At 48.7% G+C, this 24,598-nt stretch overlaps 1 protein-coding gene across 3 annotated transcripts in view; it reads left to right on the top strand.

The window, feature by feature from the left end:
• for (cGMP-dependent protein kinase for) overlaps window positions 1-24,598 on the top strand; it is a 207,576-nt gene that overhangs the window by 71,803 nt on the left and 111,175 nt on the right. Inside the window, exon 1 of one of the 3 annotated variants that reach the window (XM_075690809.1) lies at window positions 13,050-13,701. The exons of 1 other annotated variant lie outside the window; for it this stretch is intronic. In XM_075690809.1, the coding sequence (XP_075546924.1) occupies window positions 13,127-13,701 (575 nt within the window). In that variant the 5' untranslated portion in view covers window positions 13,050-13,126. Of the gene's footprint in view, window positions 1-13,049; window positions 13,702-24,598 lie in introns of those variants that run through there. One more of the 3 variants, XM_075690791.1, reaches the window with a different exon arrangement.

Genomic DNA, 24,598 nt, shown 5'->3' with positions numbered 1-24,598 from the left:
GAAGTGCGTGACTGCGAAGGATGAAGCATCAGCAACTCCGCGCTCTGTGTAGTAGCTACCCGCCGTGGTTGCTTAGTGGCCATGGTGTTGAGCTGCTAAGCCGCAGGATGGAATCCCGGCCACGGCGGCCGCATTTCGTTGGGGCAATATGCGAAAACACCCGTGTGCTTAGATTTAGGTGCAGGTTAAAGAACCCGAAATGGTCCAAACTATTCCGGGGTCCCCTATTACGGCGTGCCTCATGATTAGGACATGGTTTTGGCTCGTAAAACCCCATAATGTTTATGTATTTTACCAGCGTGGGGTAGCTCTCACCTCCGCTGCTTATGCACCACACACGTTGTTTCGAGCTTGTGTACAGAGTAAATTCACGCGTTCTTTTTGTCATTATTCTTCGGCTATGCATGCGCACGATTATACTTGCACCGCATCGAACTGGGTTCAGGCGTAATTTTTCGAAGCAGGATAGGGGGAGGGGAGAGAAAAAAGAAACTGGAACGCAAAACAAAAAAACAATTCCGTTCAACACCCTGAAATTTAGACCAACTGTACAACGTCCTGCTGCGTATTCCGCAAAACGAGCATATTCCTGTTTTCCGTGGTCCCGTTGTTACGGGCCGGCCGCTAGCTGCTGGGAATTTAACCTACTCACAGGTGTGTACGTTCTTACACCTGCCCCCCCCCCCCAAAAAAAAAAAAATGCCCATTGGAGTGTTCCAGACTGGGCTGCGGCAGACAGCTGCTAATTACTGAAGTATTCTGCGCTGTGAAGAAGTGTGGGCGTCTGCGTTTAGTTGAAAAACAGGTGTAGCCTACATCGGCCATAAGAAAGCCCTGACATTGCATGATTCGCTGGTAAAACCTCCTACTGAGTATAAGTGCTTTAACAAAGCATTATGTATAATTGCGCGAGCATTTTCGCTTTGAGGGAGCCTGTACCAGAGTCGTTCAGTGGCGTGTACCAATTGCATTCGAGAACAAGTTTACGCATGGTGAATGCTCAGAAAACGCAAATAACTGGAGAGAGAAATAAATGAGATGGGGAAAGCAGCGTGGTTTACTGGAAGAGAAGCATCCGGTTTGCCACCCTTGGAGAGGAGTACCGGGAGACGGCAACAGGAAGGGGAGAGAGAGCATTCCACGTATAGGACACGACCTCGAATCCCCGAACTCGAGACCTCAGCCTCAGTAAAAAGGTTGAGATGAGTTTGAGGTGGAGGTCGCTGGTGACCGCCGAAATTTGGGGGAATGTTTCCTGAAAATACCTGAACCTCTCAGGCAGGAAGTGAGATTCAGTAATGTCAAATCTGATTTGAGATATAAATGGGTCTAGCCTTGTGAGGTCGTTTGATCGCGTTTGGTTGCGGCGCTGCATATTAGTGTAGCCGCGTGGCGACTCCACATTCTTTTGTGTAAACAACTCTAGTGCTCGCGGCGGAACGGACCTCCGCGAGGGACGCAGACCAGGCTTCATGGACACTTGATCGTTGATCATTTCACACTTGATTGCTGTCGAACCTCGCTTAGGTCGCAAGTCATTTTTCGGAAGTATCTTCTTTTGCTCTCCTTTTAGCACGAAGTCTGCGCACCATTCGGCTTTCCTCTGTTATTTTCCTTTCCCTCAAAAAAAAAAAGAAAAAAAAAGCTTTGGCACTGTTTGGCGCGGTCGGGGAGCCCGCTCGATTTCTTCGGTATTTGAATAAATAACCTAGTCATCCTACCAGATAGACGTGTGCGTCTCGTTCTCCACTGCTAAGATTCTGCTAAAAATTCATTTAAAGCGACTCTTCTCTCTCTCTCTCTCTCTCTCTCATTTCTTTTTTTTTCTTTTTTTTTATGGTGCATAATACGATATCACAATATTACATAAGTTGACGTTATATTAACTAAACGCTCATGATGCAGTTCGCTTTCCTGCGGTTTGCGCTATGTACGCATTACTGGCACGACACATTGACATCCTTGTGCTGACTCCGTTAAGCTTCTGCGGAGCGTTCCTCAGATCTTGTACTGCATAACAATGTGTAGCGTCCCATAAGGAACCTGCGTAGTTTGAGCGCATACCGCTGTAGTGTAACTCTGTCGTATAACGCTGTCCTGTGGGGCTGTTGTGTGACGATGAACATGCACACTTATTAAATCGTTCTCAAGCGATACGCTAAAACAGCTACTGCAGCTGAACTGAACATGAGGTTTGCAAAATATTGAAGTCGTGTGTCGTGGACAAATTGAAGCGCAGTCATTCTCAGCGCGGCTTTGAGCGCAGGGGCCATTCCCAGCGTTCCTCCCTCGAATACAGCCTAGATGTCAGCAGTGAGCCTCTTATGTCAGTCAGCGAAGTGTCGCCGTCGTCGTGCCTTCGTCATCCTTGAAACTGTAGGTATATGTATTACAACGAATTAGTTGTCACCTTTATTTCAGGATTCAATGTACATTGAACCTGTGAAATGTGGACAAGCTCCTTCGCTCCTTGTTTGAATAAAACAAACGAGAATAAGTGCCTAGTGAACTGCTTTGAGCATTAAATGGCCTAAGAAGGAAAAAAGAAAGTGAATCGTCAAATATTTCGAGCAGCAATGCGCAAGGCTGCATCACTCTTCCAACCTTTGTTTTCAAGAACTTGACGTCTCGTAGTGGCTTACATATTACGGAAACGGGAGAGAGAGAGGCCCTATAATTATTCCATTTCGTGGCCGCTCTAGTATTTGTTTCAGGTCATGGGCAATTTCCCCCGTTATTTTTCCTTCCGTCGTGAAGCTAGCCGCAGCTGTCTTCTTCACAAGCTGCTCGCCTTAACCGCTGTCACTAACGCTCACCAGTGTATCTTGCGGGCTTGCAGTCTCTTGGCGAAAGGCTCGAATGGCTGCTATATTTGTATCTTGGTAAACCATGTTGAGAGGCCTCTGTCGGTATGCGCAGCCACGGCAGCAGTGTGAACGACATGTAGTGATGTGTATGCAGGACCTGTAAGGCACTAATCTGACCTACAGTTACTTCCTTTTACTACATTTTTTTTTAAAGGGGGGCGGGGGGTGGGAGGTTGTAGTATAATCGGCGTCATCCGCTCGCATCCTGGAAATCTATACATCTACAGCTTTCTTTTATCCACCTGTGGCAAGTATCGCAATTCCGTATCTCACGCGGATTACTTGAAAGGACCTGCGTTATGGGTCCAATTATCTCATCAAACATTGCTATTTAATCACAATGCTTCGTGAGATAATTCTCAAGCCTTCACTAATCACGTTTCTAATGATTCCTTTAAGGGACACTAAAGGAAAATAATAAGTCGAGCTAGACCAGCAGAGTACTCGCCTAGAAATCTATCATTGTTTTCTGGATGTCAATATATCACTTTGTTGCGTAGAAAATTGCCGCCGACAGTCCCGTTGCTGCTCCTCAATTTGCACTGACCGCGGGCCAAGACGGAGGAGTTGTCCTCTCCACATGACCTTCCTGTGTGCCGCTGTTATGTCTTTTAGAGACTCTTTATAACCTGTACATACGATGCGTACTGCTTGGCCGGTGCAGGTGTTCTGCTTGCGTGAGTCGCTCTGCGGCTCTGCTTGGGTTCAGTACAACGTTTACGGTCGCCTGAGCCTCCGGAACGGGAGAGGGGGGTTGCCGCCTCGGTGGTTGTAACAGAGAATGCGACGCTGCTCGCAGGGGCTGTACATAGTAGCCGCTCTCCGTGAATCAAAAATGCTGACGTCACATATTAAAGTTACCGTCCAGAACAGGCGGCGCCACTCCGACCTGCTATTTCATAATTGTTTTGCTTACAGTAAGAAGCTCTGGTTTCGTTACGAATAACAAATTCGTTAATACAGAAGCCTAATCTGTCAATATAGCTTGACTTAATATTGTCCTCTAATGTCCGTTTAAATGCACATGCAATTCAAGCCAAGCATTAGTAAAGTTATATCTATTTAGCAGATATCCTGGTATTAGCATAATTTTCCAGGTATCCGGCTCCAAAGTCCGCTACAATATGCATTGCAGTTCCAATCAGCATATTCCCAAAGGCCTCTCTTGCGCATTGCTGGATAGAACGAGCGGAAATGTCAGTGGATATCGTGGTCCGTTCCGGGAACGGATATCTCGAAAGAGGTGCTAATGTGAGTGTCTCTAATAAAGGGGTTTGATTTCATCATAGCCTGGTTTTATGCTCGCTGTGGTAACATGTTTCCTAATTAAAGAAAACTTAACATTGTGTTTTGTCATCCGAGTAAATCCGCCTCTGGTGGTAGTTCTGTCGAGAGGAAGAATTGTACTATCTGCCACGGGAGCATGGAGGAGAAATGCAAAAACACCCGTGTACTTAAATTTAGGCGCACGTTAGAGAAGCCCAGGTGGTCAAAATTAATCCGCAGTCCCCCACTAAGGCGTGTCTCATAATCAGATCGTGGTTTCGGCACGTAAAACCCCATAATTTATTATTATTCTTTTTTTTTGCATACCGCAAACACGCACGCATGTACGTGCGAGCGTGCATGCGTATCTCGCGCTTGGCGACATCTGCTCGTGAGGCGTGGTCAGACGAGCAAGTTCACTCGTGTACGCCCGTGCGTCAACGCGTGCGCTGTGCTCACGGTGAAACAAATTTTCTGGTTATATAAATCTGGGGCCCTATAACGTAAAACTATTCCAATATGTTTCTATTCCAATCTCCTGACGTCAACTTTGCGTAACCACCAACGCAAGCACCGGGCGGTTTCCCGCAGGGTTGTCTGAACAGACCTATCAAACACTCTCCTCGTTCATAGGAGGTCACTTTTGTTTGCTTGAAAAACGAATAACATTGCCTACACTGAGCGGCTTGACGTATCTAATTGGCTGGCAAGAGGCGAGGAGAACGCTCAAGTGGAGAGGGATTCGATGGGGCCGAGCCACTGCACTGAAAGTCGATAACCGGATGAAGAGGGTGGTGCCGGCGTCTACGATTGGTCGGCTTTCCCTTACTTAGCTTGCGGTGGCTGGTCGAAAATCGCGGCGGCATGCAACGGAAGCTCAAGAATGACGCTAAAACGGACCCTCAGCAAAGAAGAGTTGGCAGAATGAGGGGGTAAACGTGCCGAAATTACTCGAAAACGTTACACGGCCACGCAAGAAGATTTATTATACGCAAATACACTCATTCTCTCCGGCAGGTGCGAGTAGCCAGCGTCTGCGCGATCGGCGGCAGCCATCTTCTATTCCTTTCGGAACGGGGCAGCATGCGGCTATTCCGAAGAAAATTCAGTTTTGTTCGGCATATTAATGAATCATTATCTCGTACACGTCACTTTGACGCGGTGAGTTCTTGCAGTTTTGTGACGTCGCGTGACAGGCAGGTGAAGTGGGTGCAGCCCGAAAACTTTTTACCAATAGCCGAGGGCTAATGGCGAAAAGGGGTCGAATCAGACATAACTGTTTTTCTTTTTTCTGTCAAATCATGCATAATCAGTGTGTACACATCATATCAGATGGGGAGGTATCGTGGTTTTCGTGACGTCGCGTGACAGACAGGTGAAGTGGGGATGGTCGAAAAAAGTTTTTGACCAATCGTGGAGAGCTGATAGCAGAATTGGAATAGAAAAGTTTGGAATAGTTTTACGTTATAGCGCCCCTGGTGGAATTGAATATGCTTCTATAGTTCACCCTGAATCGTTCACATTGATGAATTGAGGTAACCTGTATTCGCATCTTATTATCACATAATAGATGTCAAGGGCGTGGACGAACACCTCACAGGATTTACAATCTGTCCTGCAGTCTGATTCTGTGCGCCCAGCGGAAAAGTGATGCAATCGCGGCCGGTGTGCTGCTTCGCCCCTTCAGGACGTCCTACGTACGTGCGCTTTACGCTCGGTAACTCTTCTCTACTTCAACGCAGGCCACAAGGGAGGTAGGTAGGAGTGCCGACTCTGTCGATAAGCGGTGTATCCAACAGCCTCGGCAGAATGTAGCGCAATACAGACAGAACAGCGAGTGGTATACGTAGCGTGGACGTCGGGGCAGTTTGGCGCTCGATCAGGTCCGGCAGCTGCCGCGCAGCGTGGCGTCTGTACTGCACTGTCGAACCTTTGACTTCCTGCCTTTATTAGAATGTGGCACGCTGTCAGTGGTGACTGAAGTTCGCGGTGCCTTAAGACCGGCAGCCCGGGAGGCCTGAGACGGAGCACCGCGTGTTTACAAAGACACGCAAGAAGAAACGTGGGAAAGCTCCCCGAAGGCTCGGTGAATTGTGTCGTCTTGGGAGTTTCGGGCAGTTAGCAGACGCGTAAGATGCCCTGCTGTCTCAGGCCAAGTTCACATTGGAGTTACGCGTTACGCTCGCAGCCTAATATAGCTTTATCCGCTGTACAACCAGTGAGGCAGCGCTAACGCGCTGCTCCAGAACCAAGCTCAATCCACTATACCGCGCCGCCAGACAAGAGAGAGAGAGAGAGTAATATAGGAAGGCAGGGATGTTAACCAGTCAATAGTCTGGTTGGCTACCCTACGCTGGGGGAAGGGAGAAGGGGAAGCGAGAGAAGGGAGAGAGTAGGTGTAGATACGTGTACGGACAGTACTTGAGTTAAAGACGCTCGCGCAAACCAGAAGTTCTGAGAAAGCACAAAAGTGCCTTCACTGCCTTCTGAGCCGATGATCGGTCGGGACGGTGCTCTAGTAACGTCTGTTCACTCAGAGGACGATCATCTAATTTCCTCAATGTGTTGGACAAAGATTGTCTTTGTGCTTGAAATTTAGGACAATGGCACAATAAGTGTTCAATTTTATCCTCGCAAAGTTTGCACAGAGCATAGTGTCTAGCGTAGTAGGGTAATAATAGCAAGAGATTTGCTGAGCTCACTTGTAATTGATTCTTTAGCACTTAACTCTAAGCGGGACAGCTGCGTAAGTTTTATGCCGCGTAATGTAGTATTGTTGATCATCATGTGTGATCATCATCATGTTGATCATCCTGTGACGCCACTTAAGTGATGTGGCAGTGGCAGCCCACCGACATATTTATCAAAGCCCCCTAGCCGCATTATTTTCCCACTGCGTACGCGTATACGTGTTTTCCACTGCCGGAAAAATTACTGTTGTTGGGTGTGTTTGTTGAACACGCCACGACTTGCTTGTTGCCTGCGCCTTGTACGTGCTCTCTCTTAGCCCAGGTGGCCTCTGCCACTGGAAGCACGATTCACAATATCCTCTCTGCATCGCACTCGTCCGCCTCTCTTGCTGGTCACTGGCGGTTTCTAGTTTTCCCAACTCGCCGACGGGCGCCAAGCGAGCGATGCAGCGTGACCGGACGCTTCGCTCGCCGCTACGTTTACTGCGACAGAGCTGCAAACTTCGTGGGTTTACTGTGTCTGTCTTTCCATCATTTCCCTTGCGCCGGCGTCGTCCAGCCGTCGTTATCGTGTCGTCGTCAGGCCGCCTCCTCATTCGCAGTTCACTCTCATCATACGGCGAAGAGCACAGCATCAAGTATATATACGTATAGCCGTCGAAGACGACGTGTTGCGCTTCGCAAAGAAACTGTTCTTCGAATGGCGGAGTCCGCAAAGCAAAATTTGCCTTACAAACGTTTTTTTTTTTCATTATTTTTTTCCCCTCCCACGAAACAATTTGTCATATACGAATTAGCTGCTGCTCACTTCCATCTTGATTCGCTTGGTCGTATTTTTCTTCTCTGGGCAAACATTGTAAAGGACGGAGGAAGGTCCTGTCCCCTTACTTTTGCGCGCAATAAAACATTGATAGAAGTTTAATTTAGCCGTCGACTACATTATTCCACTTCCTTTGGCGCCCTTCGGAGCTCATATTTCTCTGTAGTCTAAATGGCAGACTGGAAAATGTTTCGACTGCGTAGCGAGAAATCAGACATCGGTCATTTTAGTTACAATTCTCAATTCTCAATTTTCTAATCACGTTGCTCGTTGCCGTGTACTTTAAATATATGTTAATAATCTCGTTATGCCATGTTGGTCTGTGGTGGTTTGTTATTTAAGAATGTCCAAAAAATGTGCTAATCTGTGTGTGTGTTTGTGCGAAAGAGACAGAGAGAGACACACTACTAATAAATACCGGTGTAGAAGTTGTAACAACTGAGTACAATCCCACGCCTACCTCTTCTGCACTGAAAAAAAAATGTTGCCGTACCATGCTCTCTTAGGAATTAAACTCAGTTATCAGTTCAGTGTCCTGCAACATTTCGTACGTCCCCTCCGCAAAGAGGAAGCCCTTTGCTGCAAGCAGCATTAATTCTGGAATTCCGCCTCGCATCCTTTCAAAACAGCAATACAGTCCAGCGGGAAGTGGCGCATAACAAGACTAGGATGCGCGGCTGACTGCAGCGAGCCTTATGGTGGACAGCGCGGTACCCGCTGCGATGGCGCAGTGCACGACGCTGGGTCGCGGGTACGATTCCCGGACGCAGTCACAGTGACCGATTGCCGCTGTGGGCGGTGTTAAGAACGGCCAGCTGCAGTGCAAGTTTGCCACCCAGTTGCGATTGTGGAAGCAACATCTCGGGAGCATCGCCGCCAACCTCTAGCCACAGCGTGACTAAATCGACTTTGTGTCGGGGAACAAGACGCGCATCCCCCACTCTCCGTCGCTTCAGCTAGGATGCGTTCGATGAAGCAGGCTTTGTGCTGAAACGCTGTTGTGACGGAATGAGTTCGGCGGGCCAACTATTGTTAGCAAACTCCCCAACGCGGACCTGATCTGCTACGGGTGCGCGATTTGCTGCGGGAACGCCGTTTTGCGCTGCTTCCCACGCACCGGCCTAGACGCAGGACAACGCGCTACCCGGAACGGCTCCGAGTTCTACGGGGCCCCTCTGACGTCGGCTCCGGAGCTTCGAACCTGTGTGTATGCGTGTTTGCGTGTGTATATGTAAACCGTGCCGCAGAGAGGCGGCTAGTTTTGCGATGACTAAACGAACGTTCGCATCACCTTGTATTGGGAGAGGACCGAATGTTTAAAAACCGCTGTTGTGCGGCTGCTCAGGACACTCTCTCTCAAGCAGTCATGTTAGACTGATGTACTTTCTCAAACAGTCATGTTAGACTGATATAAATACTGTAAATAAACCCATATTCCTCGTTCTCGATGAGAAGCAGTCCTTCCCTTCATCAACGTCCTCAGCGTAGATAAGTTAGACGACGGCATGGGCCAGCTACCTTCTAATTCATGCCCGACTCCAACCTTGACAACGGATCACGAGCGATGGGATTGAGCCCCCAATCCTGACAACGGTGTGCAAAGACGCTTGTGCACCGAACTTTGGATGCACGTTAAAGAAGCCCACGGTTAAAGAAACATCCCGAGCCGACCGCGTCCTCTCTGCTAACTTTGGGTCCCTATTTCTAAAACTCTCCATTGAGCATTCATTTTAAACAGCGCCCAAAAACACACGGACAAGGAAAAGCACAGTATCAGCGCTGGCCCTGTGCTCTTCCTTGCCCGTGTGTTTTTTGGCGCTGTTTCAAATGAATGACCCGAGCCAACTAGCTCGCCCCCAAACCCTTCTAAGTCATCCCTATTGAGCCCGTTGAGGGCGTTTTGTGTTCCTTCACGGAAACAGCAAACCTTGGGCGCTATAACATAAAACTAGTCCAAACATTTCTATTCCAATTCTGCAATCAGCCCACCGCAATTGCTCAAAAACTTTTTTGGACCACCCCCTCTTCACCTTTTTGTCACGCGACGTCACGAAAACCGTGATAGCTCACCATCTGATATGGCGTGTACACACTGATTATGCATAATTTTACCGAACAAAACAAAAATAGTTATTTTTGATTCAACGCCTTTTTGTCATTAGCCCTAGGCTATTGGTCAAAAGTTTTCGGGCTGCACCCACTTCACCTGCCTCTCACGCGACGTCACAAAACCGCAAAAACTTACCACGTCAAAGTGACGCGTACGCGCTGAAGATGCATTAATATACCGAACAAAACTCAATTTTCTTCTGAATAGCCGCAGGCTGCCCCGTTCCGAAAGAAATAAAAGATGGCTGCCGCCGATCGTTCAGGCACTGGCTACTCGCACCTGCCGAAGAGCATGGGTTTATTTGCGTGTAATAAAACTTTTTTGGGTGGCCGTGTAACGTTTTCGAGCACTATCGGCAAGTTTACGACCTCGTTCTGCCAACTCTTCTTTGCTGAGAATCCGTTTCAGCGTCATTTTTAAGCTTCCGTTGCATGCCGCCGCGATTGTCGACGAGCCACCGCAAGCTAAGTAAAACAAAGCGGACCAATCGCAGACGCCGGCACCACCCTCTTCATCCGATTATCGATGTTCAATGCAGTGGCTCGGCCCCATTGAATCCCTCTCCACTTGAGCATGCTCCTCCCCTCTTGCGAGCCAATTATATAAGGCAAGCCGCTCAGTGCAGGCAATGTTATTCGTTTTTCAAGCAAACAAAAGTGACCTCCTACGAATGAGGGGAGCATTTGATTGGTTTGTTCAAACAACCCTGCGGGTGACCGCCCGATGCTTGCGTCGGCGGTTACGCAAATTTGACGTCAGGAGATTGGAATAAAAACACATTGGAATAGTTTTACGTTATACGGCCCCTTGACGCGTCATTGGAGCTTCAAGCCGTCATAACCATATTTTCCCCATATCTTACTCATATAACCCCTGCCCCCCTTTGCAGTCACCTTCCAATCAATGTTGCATCGTGCAGGACGTTTAGTTCGCATCGTAGCTTCGAGGTTTTTCAACTGATTGGGCTCTATGAATATGTGCCGGGTATAAAAACCACTTGGTTAATTAAAAAATCGTAAAATCGAATTTCATTAAATTCAGGCTTTACTGTGTAGCAGACCAAGACGGCGCACACTATCCTTTGGAAACGAAAAAAAAAAAAAGATTCCAGCGCTTGTTGGAAGCAGCGCAGGAAGGCATGTTATAGTAGCAAACTGTGGAGTAAATTACAGCAAACTTGCGCGCTTGGAAACATGCGCAGTTTCTGGAAACATCAATTGCAGTAAATCAAGCCCATCTCTCTCGCACACAATTCTACCTCGTATTTCAGTGCGCGAGTTACTCGGACCTGTTGCTGGCTCCTAGTCTCGTGTCGTCAGGCGTGAACCGCACTCGTGAGTCGCCTGCGATGGAAAGAGGGCGCATATACAGGGTCTTGAAAGTTGAGCTAATGCTAATTTTAAATAAAATAAAAACGCGATGCGAGCTACGCAAAATCTGCTTGGGCAAGCGGGTTATGCGCTTTGGCGGGTACAATTTTAGCGAACAAACTGGTTGGTCAACAAAAGCGTAATTAATAGAAAAAATATTTCTTAATCAGCTTGATTATTATCATGATTATGGTACATGTTTAAATTTCGTACGTTAAGACAATTGTATTTGAAGACATTTGAAGATTCTCCTGGAGCGGTTCTGTTCCGAAATATTCATCATCAAGTTGGACACTCAGCTAATTTTGCATTCAGAGGCTTGCACTTGGTTCTCAACGCAGCGTCAAGCCCCCGTTGTGACGTAGCTATAACAGATTTCCGTCGCTAAACGATTATGCAAAACTTTTATCGCGTTACATGAAGAAGGCTGACGATTACGCTTCAGTGCACGCGAGGGAAAGGGAAAAAAGTCACTCGTTGCTTGTTTTCGCCAGCCAACCTCAGCTTGCAAACGATGTGGCACACGCAGTAAGCTATGTCACGATGGGGGCTTGACGTTGTGTCGAAATCCGCGCCTCTGTATTCGAAATCAGCCGACTGAGTCTCAAACTTGATTATGTGTTTTTGATAAAATAAAATAGCGTTCTTGTTAAAGTTAGCGTTAGTTTAACTTTGAAGACCCTGCATATTCATGTGGGATGGGCAACGAAACATAAGACATGGGCGGTGCATCTCTATGAGCTCGGTCGAAGACTCGAGTAAATGGATGAAAAAGGCGAAGGAGGGCAGTATTTTAAGCAGCTGCATATCTAGCGATGTTTTCATTTACTACGCATGTTTTCGCTGATGACCGCTTTCGCGCAATCGCACTTTCAACTTCCCTTCCAGTGTCTTGCCATTTACGAGTCAGTCCGACAGGATGCGTCTTAGGGCCAGTTCGGCAGATAACGTCAGTGGCGCGTTCATGAGGTTGTTCACTCCGCAGGGGCTCGTACATGTGCGTTGTCAGTGCGCGTGCTTTGGGAACAAAAAATGAACCACTCGGTGTTATATAGGCGCGTTTGCTCGCATCATTGTAGCAATAAAAGCGCTGGTAGGATCACGTGCGATAATATCAGTGTCGTAGTCGCGCAAGAGCACACCATGGCTTATGATTAACCCGCGTTATATGCGGGGTAAATAAGAACATTGTTCCGTTCTCTTTCGCTGTTTCTTTCTTTCTTTGCTTTTCTGCCCCTGTGGATTATATCCAGATTTACAAGGCGAGTACCCTCGTCTGAATTATTTGCGAGGTGACCCGGTGAAGTGTGCAGGCGGGACCTTTTCGGCGACGCGAAACGGATTAAAAGCACTAAGAGAGCGAAGACGCCTCTTATGCGTGGATATCCCGGTGTGTTTTCTCCTCTACGTGACCTTTTGATGCGGTCGCCAGATGTCGTTCGGGGCACTGGCTTAGCGATTCAAGTACGTGGAGAGCGAACGCCTGCTGCAGTGTACATAGGTTCACCGCCCCCTGTTCAAAAGCGTACTTGAGCTTGCAGTCTTCGTATAGCGACACGCACTGGGGATAGTTGAATCACTGAGGGATCCAGGATTGATGGACAGAAGGAGATGCGATGCATCGCTTTCTGGACTGACGCACCACTCGTCTGAGTCGGCGTTGTGACACACTGCGCGGCGTTCTCGTATTATGCGAAGTGAAAAAAAAAAGAAGGAGAGAGAAACGCAGCTTGGCCTTTGTCGCTGCCGAAGCGGAGAAACGGCCACCGAAACAAAGGCTACGCAATATCTCCGTGGACGTTTCCCGCCCGCCCTTCTCGCGGCGTCGGTCCCCTTTGAGCGCCGCGCAGCGCGTCACCTGTCGTGCTTGCGCCGTCATTTAAGCCGACTTTTCCCCGCTCTTTCTTTCCCCTGGCAACACGGGCAAGCGCGGTCGGCTTCGTCCTTTCATTTCCTCGTCCGGCCCGCGGCCAGCAGCTCGCGTCGGTACGCGCGCTGAGAGAATGATCAGCGCCTCCTTGGCGAGTGCTCCGTTGGAGAGCGGCGGCAGCCGCGAAACGTCTTCGCGAGGTTCCCCGGCGGGCCGGCTGCAGCAGTGTCCACCGGCTGCCGCACGCCGTCAGCTGCGGTCATCGTCGTCGCCCCGCGCGCGGCGCCGCCCGCAGCGTCTCGCTCAGGTGCGGCGCGGCCACTCGTCGGCGTCGTCCGGCTTGACGGCTTCGGTCTCCGGCTGGTCGTGCGTCGTGCTCTCCCCGGCGTGCTTCGGCTGGACCCCCGGATTGTCGCTGCTGATCGACCAAGCTCCGCCGTTCGCCCTCGACGCGCAGCTCCTGTGGACTACCAACGCCGGTGGCGCCCGCCGCCGGAACGCAACGCTGGTGTTCGGCTGCCTGCACCGGGGCCGCGCCGCGTGCGAACGTGTTCTGGCGTCTCTGGTCGCCGGGCTGCGCGCGCTGGCGACCCTCCTGAAGAGCGTGCTACGCACGCTCGTCCGCTTCAGCTACGGCTACGGCGCCAAGGTTCGCGACGCCTGCGCGGCCAGGTTGCGGACCTGCCTGCTCCACCTGCGGAAGGCACGGTAGGCGAGCCGGACGCGATCGTCCTTTTGCAAATGGGTGGGTGAGCAGAAAAGCGGAGAGAGAGAGAATCGAGTACATCAAGTACGGCATTGTTGCGAGCACTTTCTTCTGGACGTGTAGCACACGGAGTAGACATGTCCAATTGTGTGAGGGCAGCATTCTTGAGGTCTCGTCCAAAGGGTGGGCTTGCTGGACGAGGTTTTCTTACCGTATGTTAATGTGCGTAACAACCCGCAGAGAACGCGTGGCGAGAATGAGTGCAGCATTCTGTCTTGTTTGTTTGATCTGCTGCCGGGTTTTAGCTGCGTTACTCCGCAGTGTTTGTGCTCTCCTCATGCTCCTTTTTCTCGTGGGTCCTATTTATCCTATTTATCCTATTTATCTTTCTTGGGCCGTTTGTGAATGCTACTCGGAGGCTTATTGCGCTGCACCGAAGTGCGACAATTCTACGTTGGCAAGAACTGTGATCTTAACCATTACGGTCACTTGCTGCTCGAAGCAGTCTATCGACCTTTCATAGCGTGCATGACAGAGAATAAGGGCGCTTACGTCACACAGACGGTCTAGAGCGAAGCCGAGTGCACTTCGTACTTCGTCTCGCCTTTAGTCTCTATGCGCCGTTTTCTTGCGTCCGAATTCGGCGACTTGATGCTATCCTATTTTCTCTTTATCTGAGAGAAAACTGACACCGTACTTTCACGACACAATAGCGCCATCTGAGCGTATTTTCTATCTTGAGGCGGAAAAGAAATTATGCCTCAAGAGGAAAGTTCGTGAAGCGTTCCTTTCGCAGTTTCGCGTGTAATTTCTGCCGCTGACTTTTTTTTTTTTTCGCAGCGCGCACTTCTTGCTTTCAGCGCATTCTTGCTTTCAGCGCAGTTTAGAGTGTCTAATTCGCCACGTAATGAGCTCAAGGAAACACTCCTTGTCGAGACAGTTGCGCAAAGAGACGAGCAAGGTGCGTGATTAATCGTCGCTTTCCAAAACGTGCGGTGAGCACGCAGAGAACAAGCGTTGTGAACCGATGCTTCTTGTCTGTCTGGCCCCGACGTGAGTGGCCCCACGATATGTATATGCAGGGATGCCGCTTGCACGGCTGTTGCGTGGTGGTTGCGCAAGTCTTTTGTAATGGCAGCAGAGTAGCTGATCCGTGTTGTACACTGCAGCACCTCCCCGCAACCACCATCTGCCATGCCGCATCCCCCATTATGTTAGTGTGTGCATGCGCTCCCTTCAAGACGCTAGCTGCGGTCCGGCAACCTGTCATAGTGTGTTTGCATGACCGCAACAAAAGAAGTTTTTGGCTTGAAATTTCCCCGGCGGTTCAATTTCGACGGCGAGATACATACTTGCGTGAGCCAGCCAGCGCAGCCATAGGTCGACTCGGCTTGGTGACGCTGTGGAAAGGGCAGGCGAACGTGCATGGTGGTGTCGGATCGGCGGTGCGCAGCCAGCAGATAAAAACTGGAGGCCGCATTCACAAAGCTTTCTGCTCTTAAGTGCTCCTTGCCATTAGCATGGTGGCTTCGCGAATAATGTCTCCAGCATCAGGATTGGCTGGAAGAAATTGTTCTTACGAACAATTCTTGCGTAAGAACTATTCCTGAATACCGGTCCGAAAGATCAGGGCCCGTATTCACAAGGAGCTCTTACGCTATAATTGTTCGTAAAAGAAAATTTCAGCCAGTCCTGATGCTGGACATATTATTAGCGATGGCGGCCGGCCATTGACAATGAGTACTTACGAATGGAAAGCTTTGTGAATTCGGCCCCTGTTCTCAAGCTCTACATGTCGGTCTAAAGTTTTGCCTTTTGCGCTCATGTTACGTAGCCTTTCGGGCGATTCGCCAGGTCTAGCTAGGCCATCGCCCCAGTTGGTTGAGTCAGCCCGGCCCGCTCGTCAAATGCGCAGACGAGGAAAGATCGGGTTGGAGGTTTGCAGCAACGAAGAACGCGGCGTTATGTTCGCGAGGCTCTGTTTTCTCCCCTTTACGCAGGCTATCACTCTCCTTTTGTGATTGCCACCGTGCCCGTTAAGGCCCAGTGCATACACGGGATAAGTGGCCATATTCGCGCACTACACTGCTGCGTCACGTTTATTATATTTTTTTCGTGTCGCCGATCAGTCAGTCAACGTGCTCCCTTAGGTCTTCAACCCGCCAATTAATGGTGGCTATCATGTCCCCTGACGTGGGCGTGCGTTCTATAATGCCTTACATACAGACGAGGTAATGAAAAACGGAAACGCTCGAAGGGGCAAGCTAAAGTTGCTGTTGGAAGCGCCCTTTTAAAGTCACCGTGCGGTCCGAGGTTGCAACTTCGCAACGTTCGAATCAGTCGTAGAAGTCCGTCAAGTTTTGTCTGCGGGTCGTTCGGGTGTCGGGGTTCGCGTACTGGAAAACGCTCTGTGAAAAGAAGAGTTAATAAAATGTTAGTATCTGTTACTTCTATTTGTTACTCACTTTATACGAGCCTTTCGTTGCGCGACAGACATATTACAATGTTAATATTGGTTTATTAAATACGACTACCCTGTGCAACCTTTTGTCGGTTCCTCTGGCTGTGGAGAGCTTCTATCGATATCGGCGACTCTCAGAGAACTATGTTTTGGAGTGCGGAACCACAGAGGACAGGCAGGTGTAGTGCGGTTTTGTAGGCTGAGGTTGTAATAAGTTCTTAGGCTGTCACCGCGCATATTTATGTATGCGGATCGTCACTATAGCTGCACGTTCTAAAATGCAGAGATAGTGATGTCGTCGCAGGATTGACTTGAAAGAATGAAAGCGCACATGGCTTGTGCGAGAAAAAGAAAGGAAGAAATAATTTATTGGGCTGTGAGCTTTTCGATTATTATTATTTTCGTGCACGATGTGTTGAAGACGAGCTGCCTCGTTATATTTCAAAACCGATTCTCGTTCTATGCGCCTGCAAAGAATGCTTGTTTGCCTTTGTGCGGGCAAGGGCATTGACATTAGTGTGACGCACTTTGTTCTTTAAAGGATGACTAAGAGGTAGACATTTTTAGTGCAGGATATATAAGTGTAAAAACACACAAATGCAGGTGCGCACGATGCCTGTCTGCTTTATCGAAGTCTTTATTAAGGTATGAAGCTGGGAAGAGGATCGTTTTTTTCACTGCTTTCACTATTGGGAACGTCCAAACGTACGTTAGCGCTCCAAGCGCATGTGTTTGGTACTGATGAGGGCAGTTGCTAAAAAAAAGAAAGAAAGAAGGTAATGGTGGATGGCGATCTATCTCAATAATCACAAAAGTGAGCATAGGTCGTAGGCAGCATTCTGATCGTGACGCTTGCACATGGGAGCCCATAAATGGCGCATTGCACGCCTTTGCAGAGTTTCTTTATTACGCAGTATAGTCGGAAAGCGATACAGCGCGCACACTCGCTTCTAGCATTTCGCTTAGTCGGTGAATTCTGACGTGTTTGCTCGCTCGAAACTTCCGGGTGCTATTGTTCGGAGGTCATGCTTTTCGCAGCCCGCCGTCTTTCGCAAAATGCTGCGAGCAGACTGGCCCTTCTAACGGTGTAGAGGACAGTATATGTGTCTTTGTATCTGAGGACGGTAGAGGACAGTTTCTCTGACCGCGGTTGGTTGTTGCATCCGAGCTGGAGCTTTTACACACCACGCCTGCTGCCAACCTCTCTTGTCGTCGCTAAGCTTCTGTCAAAGCATGCGCAGCGCACGGTGTGTGCGCGTGCTTTGACAGAGGATACGCGTTCCGAGAAAATGATTTAATAGTAGCGCTAGTGCATGAGGGAGGGGGGGGGTGCATCGAGGGTAATAACATGCATCATGAGAGACTGCGAGTATAAGCAGTAACATGCCGGATGCATCACGAGACACCTTTGGAGCCGCTGTGGTGACTTTGACGGCGTTGCTCGGTGGCCTTGATAAAAACAGAACTGTTACCGACGGCCGCCTAGGCCCACCTTTCGCGGGAATACGGACACCGTCTGCTCTTGTGGAGCGCGAGGCACGTGCAGCGAGCCGTTGCTCCGCACCGTCTGCGCCGACAACGTGCGGAGAAGGAACGCGCCTGGCCTTTGGTTGCGAGGGAATGAAGTGAGGGCTCTTCGTGAAGCAGTTATTTTAACTATTTCTGGTCGTCTCGCCTTGAAAATTGAAACGAAAGCTCTGTCTTTCATTCGCCTGGGTTGTCCCGCGATATAATATCGGAATGAAATGGAATATAAATAAGCACGGAGTCCCGTTTCTCGCAGACAGTGCAAAAGCGACTTGTGAAATGGATCGTCCACGAACCATCGTTCACAGTCTTCAGGTTGGTCACCTCTCCAACTTCACGCCCGCAAGTGCACTTTCGCGGGCTGTGCGTGCCAGGGCACGTGCAAAGTGGATGAAGTTATTTTGTACATTGTAGATGCGGCTTGGAATAAATTCAGCCGGGCCTCTGCCGTGCTCGGATTGAAATGTTTCTACCACCACCACCACCACCATGCAAGGCACAGCGCCTCGGAGACAACCGCTGCGGCCTTGATTTCTCCACTGAGAGCAGAGGAGGCATCGGCGCGAAGCAGTTGGCCTCGCGCCGCGCGCGGGCGCCTGGACGCATGTTGGCCGTGCGTGTGCGCGCGCACCGCCCGCGTGCATGCTCGGCGGCGCATGTCTGCGAGCTTCCTCGGCTGCAGCCAGATGCGCTTGGCTGGTCGCGCTGATGGTGCGCATTCCGGATGAACGGCGAGGAAGAAGCGTCGGGCCCTTTCACTGCCCGTAGTGCGAACGGGAGAGAATTCGCCGAGACGGACGCGGGCTGCAATTCTGGACGTTGACAAATACCGCTGTATATTGTAGAGTTCCCCAACTTGTCAAATCTGGTTGCCCCGCAGGGCTCTGATTTGCTTAAAATGCCGACATTACAGAATTTGACAATATGGCGGAATTTGACAATGTCCATAGTGGTAGGTCTCGACCCCGGCTGTAAAGATGTCAACACCTTACGCTGACAAGGGAATAAGTCTAAGCCTTAGGTTGTGCTTATTCCTAAACGCACATCCGTCATCTTGGGTTTGTTTTGTTTTTGTTTTTCGCAGAAATATACGTTTATAATCGTCTGGCTAGTCCGTCGAATTTCGTCGAGTTATGCGGACGACGACTCACTCCCGCCTATAGGGACATCTTTCAATTGTGCAGTTTAGATTACTTTCTCTGCGATCGTGCATGGTCATGCCCTTACTTAAGTGCACGCGATAAGGGTTTGGATAGGCTTTGAACTTCGTTTGTGTTTTTCCTAGTGTAAAGAATGCGCACTGAGTGCACAAACTTTCTGATACAGCGAATGCCAGCCGAGCCCTGGGGCCCAATTCGCAAAGCTTTTCGCTCGTTAGTGCACTCTACCATCGTCCGGTCGTCGTCGTTGAGCACAAGCAGTTTTACCGTAAAAGCTTTTTTTGTGTATACGGGCACTTATTTCTTCACTCGAGCTTGTTCAAAATAATTCAGTCCGATTCATGATTTCAAATTATTACCGTACCGCTAGCATATCCAACATCAATGAAAGACTACATCTTCCATTTTGCGTCTTGTAGAACAATAGCACGTTTGACCCTGCTTCACAAATTTTATTACCATTCCTACTTTCACAATGACTTCATTTTTCAGCCGCATTGCCTGTCGAGCCGCATCGATCATCCGCATAAAGTCGGAGTTCAAACAGGCAGCACTAACACTTTCTGTCAATCGGTTTTTTTTTTCAGAGAGAGAGAGAGAGAGAGAGTGAGAGTGAGAGGCAAAGGAAGAACATGAAGGTTGACCAGATAATAGTGCCACGGTGCGTTTGGACTGGACCGCGCGCGCAAAAGGGAGACAAAGAGGAAGCGATAGTCTGTCTCCTGGAGCTGTGATCTTTGTGCCAGCCTGCGCGATTACCACTAACTTTTCCCCATATAAATAGTTGCACATACATTTGTGCATCGCGCTTCCTCTTCTTAGCAATATCTCCGGTTGGCTACCCCTGTACTGGGGGAAAGGATGCGATAGATGAGAGATAATGAATACGAAATAAGCAAACATACATACGCACACAGACAGAGACAGATAGGCGCACATACACACACATACAATACAGAACTGCTTCTGTGGGCGCAGTCTGCTAAGGCGTTACATAGTGTTACACAGTGTCAACGTCCCACTAATACATTCTACGTCACACAGTGCACAGTCACAACTTGTTGCAGAGTCTGGTGACTTTAAATAACGCAGCAGTGCCTTCATTGCAGGTCGCGCTGATGTTCGTGTACGCCAGTTTCTGAGAATGTCTTCCGTGAGCGATCGCTTGTCCGGTTGGTCTAGCGTGGCTGAGAGAGCTGCCCTTTGCGGGTTGAAACGAGGGCACTCGCGAAGAAGGCGCGCGATCGTTTCGCTTAACCGGCAGAAGTCACAATGATGGCTGTTGGCTATTCCGAACAGAAAGGTGTACGCATTTGAAAAGGCTGCTCCAAGCCATAGACGGACAATAAGGGTGCGGGGTGGTGATTGGAGCAAAATCTGTCAAAATACAGATAAAAACGTCACATGTATCGTCAACGATAGCTGTTGAACTGACCGCCCTCAGTGCGGCTCCTCATTTCGTTCAGGAGGAACCACCACACCCACTGTCAACCCGCTGTGATTCCGGGACAGCGCTCCAGAATTTACTCTCCGCACTACGTCACGGATCACATGAGCAGCTCGTCGCAGAGATCGGACAAGTGCACCATCGAGTAGTTGAGAAGGACACGATGCAATATATTATTATGTGTCCTAGTCACTGTGGCATACATGGCAATGATCGAAAGAACGCAGCTGCCCGATCTGCCCATGACGGCGTCAATTGAGTTGCCATTCCTCTTTTGAGACCCGACGCAGCGAAAAAACTTTCCGTGCTTGCACGTAGCCTAACACTGGTTCAATAGAATGCATCCGACTTCAGAAGTACACGCCTTCACACCCTGGACATTAATTTACCGTTCCGTACGGACGTGTCCCACGTTCCACGACGTGACTGCAACCTTCTAGTCCGTCTATGGCGTGGAGCAGCACTTTCATGAGTACCCCTTTCTGATTGGAATAGCCAACATCCAACTTTGTGACTTCTGCCGGTTCAGCGAAGCGATCGCGCGCCTTCTTTGCGAGTGCCCTCGTTTCAAACCTCAAAGAGCAGCCCCCTCAGTCACGCTAGATCAACTGGACAAGCGCCCACTCACGGAAGACAACATTCTCGGAAACTGGCCTACACGATCAGCGCGACCTGCAATGAAGGCACTGCTGCGTTATATAAAAGTCACCGCGGCAGCTGAATTTGTATGGGTGACTGAGCCATCGATGTAAACATGTAGTTCATCCCAGGTCGTCACAGCAGTAGAACCACGTTCTCGGTGAAATTGTCGCCGTTGTCGATAACAAACTATTTCGTAAGGCATTAGCTAACGTTCTATAATTAGGAATGATTAACATGTTTTTTTTTTCGTTTATGTGCCCTACTCGCAAACGATTGAGACATTAGCTACCATTGTATTAACAAGAATTATCAAGATGTTATTTTGTTTACCTTATTAGTCGTTACACCGTGTTGGTGAATCATCGAACTGACCAGGACAAGGCGAAGGTACACGAGAATACACGACATTCGCTATCATGTGTCTCTCCGCCTTGTCCTGGTCAGTGCGCTGCTTCACCAACACGGTATGGTGATTAATCAACAACTCGCCCAACTTTCCACATTACTTATTAGTCGTACTTGCAAACTATTAAGCAAGAAATGCATAACATTGTATATCTAGGAATTAGTAACATGTTGGATTGTTTATCTTATTTTTCGTATTTCATAGTTATGCTTCCCGTTTGACGACTCCCCTCTGTATTGCCGTCGGGGCTTGAGGGTAACACATGTAAACAACAAATAAATTGCGACAAATGGGAGGATCGTCACAATAATATGGAGTCCGTACATACGTGAAGCAAATTATGCCACTGTACTCAATACAGAGCAGTTGCAGAAGCAGTGTTTTACTCTTAGATAATATGTCTTTGAAACGCCGGTATATGTTCGTCTCGGGCACCTGCGGTCAGAAAGATATGCAGGCAACGAGTGTTGTGTTGTGAAGCCAACATATACAGCTTTAGTATAGATATTGTGTGTGTGTGTAGTTCTTTTTAAAATTATTTTATCCTTCTCTCTCTCACCTATCGCATCCCCTTGCCCCTCCCCCAGTACAGGGTAGCCAACCGGAGATAATCTCTGGTTAACCTCCCTGTCTTTCCTTTGCCTTTCTCTCTCTCTCTCTCTCTCTCTTGTCGCTACTGAACGTTGTAAAGTAAACAAAAGAAAACTCGCACAGTGGTTGGTAAAGGTGTATGTGAGGAACATTTCCAATATCTAAAGGCCACCTTCACAAGCTTATGCAATTTCTATAATTAATAAAAGGTTGTCTATAACACTGCTTATTCCCACCTTGTAAAGGTCCCATATGAAAACAGTAAAGGAGTCGTATACAGAACCATTGCTCTTTTGTCTATATATAATGAGTTAACTTGGCGCCTCTTTGGTCGTTATCATGAAGATATAGTTCAGTTCCTTCACATTTACAGCTTCGGGCGGTCTTTTGGAATTGCGTTAGGCGTATGGTATTGCTACGTATAATGATATAGGATAAGTAGGATATTTGGGTCCTTTTACAAATTAAGAGATATTTATTCAATTTTGTTTTTTGTTTCGTTGGTTCTTTCTTTCTTTCCTTATTTATTTATTTATTTATTTATTTATTTATTTATTTATGTAGACGCGACGACGCGCTTATATATCACAAACACACTTTTGAGTTACAATGATACAGAAGTCGATGGGAAGCGAGATTATTGGCTCATTTGTGTGTCGCAGAACACGCGCGACGGCGTTCCGTGCCGTGAGTTCGCGCATATTTATGTCGCTGCGCGGGAGCTGAATCGTGAAGTCCGGCTTTAGTTCGAAAAGGAATTCCCACTTCAACCTTGCAAATGTTTTTATACGTTTTCTTACTGCGCCTTGTGCACTTATTTATTCTTATTTCATGTCGTGCACGTACACGCTACATATACGTTTTCCGAGTGAGTCACGTTTTAGAAAAGTCTGACGCCCCTCAGCTACGGAAATAACCGCGAGATGACAACCTGCTGGGATTGGGAGTTTCCCCCCATTATCGCCTCCCTCGTTCCCCGCTCTCACTTATTCCCGCGAGCCACCCTTGGTTCGTATATCGTGGCCATTTTTCTCTTGATGTCGCCTGTGCTCTATAGAATGCATTGTCTAAAAATAATGTGCCGCATTGTGCGTCATCTCTAATTGCCTTATTGGCGATGGCTTGTTCCAGCACACGGAAATTCTGGCAACTCAGGAATCGGCGTGTATCTATAGCAGCAGCCGACCATGTAATCGCAGTGAGGTACATAATCTTTTACGTTCATGTACAGCCAACGGAGGGCTCCGTGCTCTCTATCACATGCCAGTGCGGTAGGAAACATCTGAGGCAATATACCGCCGCCACTGTCACTACGTTGCCTTAACAGCCGTTGCTTCACTTTAGTTTAAGAAAAGCTGAAATGTAGAATCATTTCCGCACGGATGCTCCGAACGGGCGCGGGAGCTGTGGTCGTCGTCGCGGCACCGAAATTTGTTAGTAACATATATCCTGGCTGTGCGCGCCGTTGGCTTGAAGCAAACCCCTAGAGATGAGCACACTTAAATGTTTTGTTCATTCAGCGTCCTCACTGGCGCCTGTGCCCTTTCTTTCGGCGTCAGCTAGCTGTACACACACTACGGCAGCTGTAAACGCAGACGAACCCTTCTTTCTCGTGCGAGTGCGTGGGAGTAATGGGCGGACTCTGGAGTGGATGTGGATATTGTCTAAGAAACAGTAGCGGAATCTCGTGTGTGCGTTTCCTGTTTAGGCCGGTCACGTAGCGGTGACTCATCCATAGTGAGCACGGGTGAAAGAACTGTTGGCATTACCGCGGTGCTGAGGAACGTCTGCACGCGGGAGGCGCTTCTGCTCTGTCGCAGTGACTGCGCGTTGGAGGAAGTTAGCTCAGGCCGACCTCTCTGCCTTCCTTCAAATAAATTCTCTCTCTCCAACTGCGGGTTTACTCGTCACTGACCCGCGATTCCTTGTTGTGACTGGACTCACGTGGCGATCGCATGTGTTGGGGCTACTCACTTCGTGTATATAGGAAAGAAACCTCTGCAAGAACGCCGTGTCCTAAGACGCGACTTGACGGAAGGCATCGTGTGAGTGAGACGAACGGTGCGGAAGCCGTTTGTCTTCGTTTTCGGCTTCTAAACACTGGCACTCTCTTTTTCGACATCTCGAGTGCACCAGTTTTGTGGAGGAATACGAGAACCGTTGTGTCCCGGGTTATATAGGATGTTCCGTTTTCTTTACGTTGGTATATTTTGGAACGTTATACGCAATTAAGGGAAGTATACGTGTTATTGAACCTCCTTTCTCGCTGATTTATGAACACTGACGCCTCAAATAACGATAGTGTTGCGCTCGGGCTGTCAAAAATCAGCCGGCGTGACAGCTGTTTAGAACCGCCGGCCTACAGAGTTCAGTGGCCGTATATCCATAAAGTCACTTGTTGCCCCAAACGTAAGTCGAATGCCTTGCTTCACGTCTACGAATTAAGAAGATTCAGTTGACTTATGTGTGGGTCAGGTCCTGCAAAACAATAGTTCCTCTCACTGCTACTTCTTGTTCTTTGGAAGTCGTATAGCTTTATTGGCAGATAAGTATCGAAAAAACTTTTTAAAAAATTGTGTGGGCTGTATCAGTCACGCAGCCGCAGTGGGGTCCATGAAAAGTCTTGTGCGTGATGCAGACGGCGTGTGGGCACTATGGGTAGAGA

Source organism: Dermacentor variabilis, chromosome 1 (genome assembly GCF_050947875.1).
Source record: "Dermacentor variabilis isolate Ectoservices chromosome 1, ASM5094787v1, whole genome shotgun sequence".
NCBI lineage: Eukaryota > Metazoa > Arthropoda > Arachnida > Ixodida > Ixodidae > Dermacentor > Dermacentor variabilis.
Note: the sequence above shows the minus strand (reverse complement) of the source record. Positions and strands in the feature narration are given on the sequence as shown.